At 39.2% G+C, this 6,160-nt stretch overlaps 1 protein-coding gene across 5 annotated transcripts in view; it reads right to left on the bottom strand.

Annotated features, from left to right (window-relative positions):
* Positions 1 to 3,782: 3,782 nt before the first annotated feature.
* Positions 3,783 to 6,160, bottom strand: part of USP40 (ubiquitin specific peptidase 40) — a 43,209-nt gene continuing 40,831 nt past the window's right edge. For 3 of the 5 annotated variants that reach the window (XM_081858022.1, XM_081858023.1, XM_081858025.1), the window contains exons 30-32: positions 6,059 to 6,154; positions 5,214 to 5,305; positions 3,783 to 3,968 (exon numbers count right to left, since the gene is read on the bottom strand). In XM_081858022.1, coding sequence (XP_081714148.1) covers positions 3,860 to 3,968; positions 5,214 to 5,305; positions 6,059 to 6,154 — 297 coding nt within the window. In that variant the 3' untranslated portion in view covers positions 3,783 to 3,859. The remainder of the gene's footprint in view (positions 3,969 to 5,213; positions 5,306 to 6,058; positions 6,155 to 6,160) is intronic. The other 2 variants (XM_081858024.1, XM_081858027.1) reach the window with 1 other exon arrangement.

Raw genomic sequence — 6,160 nt, 5'->3', positions numbered from 1 at the left:
GGAATATATATTTTTGCTAGTGTCGTTTTTATTGTAATTATTTATGTATGCAATTACTATTTATTATATACAGCTCTTCATCTGGAGGCCTCGGGGCGGTTCACAGCCTATAAAGTCGACCCATATTCAATTCTTATTATTTTAAAAATTGTTTTCCTCCTGTGTTTTGAGCTTGTTTTTCTCTGTAAGCTCCCTCGAGCTCGTCAGGGAAGCCCGCTTGCCCCCTCACTGCGCAGGCGCCGCTGTGACCTGGCCCCGCTCCCCGGAGGGCCATCTCCCTTCCTCCAAGTTGGGCTGCTGGCTGGTTCTTGGCCTGGCCGTGGATGTTGTCGTTGCCGTGTTCAGGGCCGGCCAGGAGTTTTTCTGCTTGGCAAACTGGCTCTGGCTGAGAGTGTATGTTAGTGGCGACTCCAGTAGGCCGCTTCCCCTTTTCCTGTTCCCGCTGGAGCCTTCTTTGGCTTGCCAGGCCTGCGGGCTCTCTTCCGGCCAACGCTGCCAATGACCGATCTTAAATACTTGGGGTCGGTGAGATTCGGCAATCGCGGCACCTTGTGCCTGCTGGACCTCCTGAGCGGAGCGGGTTGTGTCTTGCTCCTCGTGAAGTAGGGGGAAATGTGAGGAGTGTTGCAAGCCGGTGCAGAGGCAGAAGGTCTATTGAAACAAAGCACCTGGCTCATAAAAAGTGGCTTGGACAGGGTTGGGCAATGGGCTCTGTGGGGTGGTGAATCCTTCCATCTGTGAGGTAGTTTTTTCTGACCTGCTTAAAGAAGTAGTTATCAAACTGTTTCTTAAAAAAACCTCTTTGGACCTGGCCACTATGGCCAACTATCGACCAGTCTCAAATCTTCCATTCCTGGGCAAGGCGATTACATGATTACTAATCAACTCCAGGCACGCCTAGAGGATGTGAACCATTTAGATCCCTTCCAACTGGGATTGTTTCCTCACTGAGAGAAGAAGTTACAGGGAACCAGGCAGAGGGCCTTCTCTGCAGTGGCACCCTCCCTGTGGAACGCCCTCCTATCAGATGTCCAGGAGATAAATAACTATGTCTGATGTTTTAGTATGTTTAGTATGTTTTCATATGTACTGGAAGATGCCCAGAGTGGCTGGCTGGGGAATGATGATGATAAAAATAAAATAAAAATACCGGCTTAAGGATGTAAAGTTGTGGTAGAGGGAAGTCACGTGGGTGAAATATTAGTTGCGGTAAAGGTATGTCGGGGGGGTTTTGTCTATGTTTGTTTTTGATATTTATTTGTGTTTATTGTTTGTAGTGTTTGATTTCACATAACAGCTAAAAAATATAAAAAATAAAATACCTTATTATAAATACAGTACAAACAAAACATTTAAACTCTTTATTTCTTTTGCAAGTACAAGAAAAATCAGACTTATTAAAAATTAACTATAAAAAATTACTTGCATTGTAATACAACCAGAACCGCGGAATCCTGGACATTCCATTATAAAGGTATCACTTTTCACAAAATGTTCGATTGTGGAACGTCCCATAATTTTATAACAAAATAATCAAGCCAACATCACAAGCAACTTGGTATTGGCTTCCTGCAGCCATGACTGCATTACAGTTTATTAAAGGCACATAGTTCCTCCCAGGGGATTGCTTTATGAGGCAGTATTCCCAGATTCCTCAACTAGCAGCCTTTTTCTACATCTTCGGTGCCTCTTTGTTATGAGATCGGGGTTCCATTGTAGGTAGACAAATGCTGAACATTCAGCATTTGCTCAAATCCCAAGTGATCACTACATGAAGGATTAAGGAGGATCCTCCCCACCCCCAGGTGTGATTGTACAAGCTTTATTAAACTTATTTATACCCTCTGATACAGCATGCTATGACTTGTGTTTCCGCCTTGCGACACACTAGATCTTTTAATATGTCAGTTAAGATACTTGGTTCTGGAGAATCCTATGTCAGTACAGTGTCTGGATAGGTGATAAATTTAAATCTATACTTCAGTTAAGAATGCAAACAGCAAAATGGTCTTCAAAATGTGAAAACCCAATGAACAGGAATAACTTGCTAATAGTTCTATCAGTTAGTAAACTGAAACCATGACAACAAAGTCTGCTTACACAAACACCTGCCTCTTCCTGCCCGATCCCAGTTACCTCTAACTCAATTTCAATTTTCACTCTGTTCTCCAAAATATGTATTCAAATACCAATTTTTAAGACTAGACCATTATTTGCTAGAGTTCATACTGGGGTGAAAATGTACAGTGTACATTGGGACAAATACTTTGTGGAAATAAGTTATGGAGGACTATTGACAAAAACATTTTTGGAACACTTCGCTTTTTCCTTAATCATTTAAAAAATGATTCTGGGGGACTCTTGGAGAAATGTTTCTATAATGTTAAATATGCTATGCACCTATATCCTGGTGGATTCTGTTCATTCACGATATATGGTTCCCAACAAGCATTTCAGAAATTATATGAACAAAAGACATACATTGACATGAGAAATACAGGCTGCCTCTTAGGAAATGATATACAAAAAAGGTCAGCAAATATCCTGATATTTACTTGTACGCTTTCCCCATTTATTTAAATCTCTGTTTACTTCAGTAGTACACCACATTTCTGAACTCCACATTGTTTATATAGGATTGCACAGAATGTTGGCAGAAAAATCTATTTCCACAAAGGCCTGGTTTAGATCATATTTTCCTCCATTCTCTCTCTCATACGTGGAGAAGAGCAAGAGTATATTGTCCTCACAGTCCACCCAACACACCGATTCCACCCTTTAGGATACCAGCTGTCGATATATGTGGGCAATGTTTCAGGAAGGTGTATGAAAGAAGAAGAATGTCCCAGATTATGCCATGTTACACTGTATGCATTTAAGCCATAGGCAAACATTTCTCCCACATGTGGTTATCAGGTGGGACAGGAATTCCTTCTGAGTTGGGTTAAAAAGGCATAATCTCACTTCACCCAATGTGCATAGAGAGACGTTTGGGCTGGTGTATTTTGAACCAGGCCAAAATATATGGTAAACAAGAACAAAGGGGCAGGGGAATATGCAATACACATATGTGCACACATGCATGCAAGCGCACGCACATGCGCGCACGCGCACACACACACACACAAACGTGTCTTCCACTTGAACAGTAGGAACTTTGGATCCAAGCCATAGGCTACAGCTATTTCTTTTTGCGTGTTATATTGTTTTTTAGACTAACCCTGTAAATTTTGGCATCCCCCCAAAATAAACTTGGATCTAATTACTTGGGAGCTAATCAAGTTTGGAGTTAATACTTAATGGCCAAATTACAGCACAGAAAAGTGTGTTTTGAAATTTTAAATTTAGCATTTCTCTAAGCACGTAATTGTTTTGCCATAGGCTGCTTTGCGGCTCACAGATTTTCCAGCCATAATCAATGGTGTGAAAAGGGGGATGCATTAAATTCAACTAATAGTTCTCACATTTTGTCTGAAGAGTCACTCCCATGGGTGACAAAAGTTTCCTTCTGAATTAACTGTGCATGTTAACGTTTCAGGCTACATTTTCATAAATATTTTCACGTACATAAATCCACGAGGGGAAAATCAATCACTGCAGTGATAATACTGCATATGATCAGATTAAAGCACATGGTTATTATAACCAACCACTGAAAGATTAAGATATTTGTATATGTTCTCATTATTAAAGTGCAGATACCCACCCTGATAGTAAGTGCTTGAACTATAATAGAATTAAAGCACTTTTCCACAATAGGATAGAGCGCTTGTCTCAAGGAAGACTGTTCCTTGGCTAGCCAAACTGACGCAACTCCACTCTATTCAGTAAGATACAAGGTTTGTTTAGACCCAGGGAGTCAGCTGAAAACCCCTACACTGATGGAGAGTGACGCTTCAGGTTTACGATTCTTAGCCATCTTTTTTTCAGAGTAATGATCATTCTGCAGACAGTCAGGCTTCTGGCTACTGGAAAACAAAAAGCAGATACACTATTAAAGTTAGTCAATCAAGTATTAGAAATATAGGCAAGGCAGACTTGAGTCTGGAACACAAAGCTCCTTAAAACAGGGGTGAGTAACAGGATCTGGCTGGCAGGCCACAGCTTGAGCTCTCCCAGCAATTGCAGGCTATTTTGATGGGCATTTCTACTGAGGAGAAATGTGGCATAGTATCTTGATGAACTGCTCTGGGAGGTGAATCATAGAAATCCATTGCAAATAAATTCTTTCCGCAGGATTTTTCTTTATTGCACATTTGTAATATGCAAACCCTGAAGTGTATATAATTAGTGTCCAAAATGTGCTGTAAAACACATAAACTTGAATCCTGTATTAGAAAATTGGGCAGAATCCCAGCATATCATAGTGGATAAATGAGTTCATTTCCAAAAAGGCAAGGTCACTACAGATCAATGGGTGGGATAAAAACAGCCTGTTCTGCTCTTCGGTTGATGCCATAGAAGCATTCCTTCAAACCCAGAGTTCAAACAAAAACAGACCAGCACATTCATGTGGTGTTAGTTAATGCTGGCTATGCTTAACTTTAACTAGATCAGATCCTATAATACGGTGGTTTAAAATTTCATTTTTCAATTATTCACATTCTTTCAAAATCAATTTTATTACCTTGCAGCAGACCAAACGTACAAACAAGTGCAACTGAATAGCCCTTGAATTTATGGCATTAAAATCTAAATCATAATTCATCCTACTAACTTTTGAGAAAATACTTTGTTGTAATTAAATCTTTCATTTGACTCATTGAACATCATATGGAAATAGCGCTGAGTTGTTTTCTAGCCCTGCATATTCCCTGATGCCAAACTGGTCATTGCCCAACAATGCAAGCAAGTAGATGCTTTACAATAATCATTTGTAACCCTAACATCTTTTCTAGACCATGCTGTTGTCTTGAATAACACATGTTTTGGAGAGAGTGAGACAACAACCAGAGTTACATTGTTTTAGAACAGATGTATGTGCAGTCAACAGAAATGTGAAACCTTTCTATATAACAACGGCTTCTTCGTTTTGTTAACAGCCCTCTTTTCCAATTGCCTATTCAAATTCAATTTCTACATAAAATAATCCAATCACCACATTTGAGGACACAACTGGATTCATTTTACTGCTTTCTATGGTTAGACAATTTATATGGGCTTCTTGCTGAGAGAAAGGCATGGTATAAAGTCTATAAAAAACTAAGATATACCTTGTTTTTTCCATAGCAAGTTGCTTCTGCATTTGTTTTCCAATATCATCTTTCATGGTACTGAAGTCTTTACTGTCATCAAGTAGGAGATTCTGTTGTGCAAATTAATGAAATAATTGTGAAAACAATTCCTAAAAGTATTCTCCTTATAAAGGCAGATACATTTTTACAAGTGGTATTTTTTACTAATGACATTAAACGGCATTAAGTAATGTTATTAAGAATTAAAGTTCTTCACTATTCTTTTTTCTTTTGTTTGTAGAAATACATGACCTTCATGCAAAAAAATTCTTGCGAAAGCACTTTCCTCAGTTGGAAAGAAGGACAAAGCTACCCCACAATGCTTATTTATAAAACTTCTATCCTGCTTTATCAGATCAAAACCTCTTAACACAGCTAGAAGTTATAAGCAGAATAGGAATGCCCCTGACAGAAATGGGGAGTGATGGAAAACCAGATCTCCCAAGAGAAAAATCACAAATCGTAAGTAAAACAAAAGATAGGCTACCATAAATGAACTGGCCTCATTATCTACGGCTGCAAGATACACTAAAACACAATTTAAAAGCACATAATTTAGGGCCTCAAAAGCATTGTACACTTCTGCACACAACCTAGATTTTGTAATTCACAGCTTATTAAATCTGGGTTGTATTGAGATTCAACATTGTGAAGATTTCTCTTTTCCAACTTTGCCTGCAGCAACTTGTACTCCCTGAAAAGCCTCTTTCAGTGGTTCATGAAAACCTGCTAAAACTTGTGGGCTCTGTTATCTGGGGATGCAGTGGTGGAGAAATCACTTGGAATTAAGCAGAGGAATTTTGTTGATAAATCAGTTTATTTACCTTCACACCAATAATATCTCCATCCTTCAGGTTGTAGGGGCTTAATTGTAAACTGTCACCTTTCTTCTTCTTTTTTCGCTTTGAAACTTGCTGTGTCTGAAT

Source organism: Podarcis erhardii (assembly GCF_964252035.2).
Source record: "Podarcis erhardii genome assembly, chromosome: 1".
Lineage (NCBI taxonomy): Eukaryota > Metazoa > Chordata > Lepidosauria > Squamata > Lacertidae > Podarcis > Podarcis erhardii.
The sequence above is the reverse complement of the archived record's forward strand: the minus strand, read 5'-3'. Positions and strand labels throughout refer to the sequence as shown.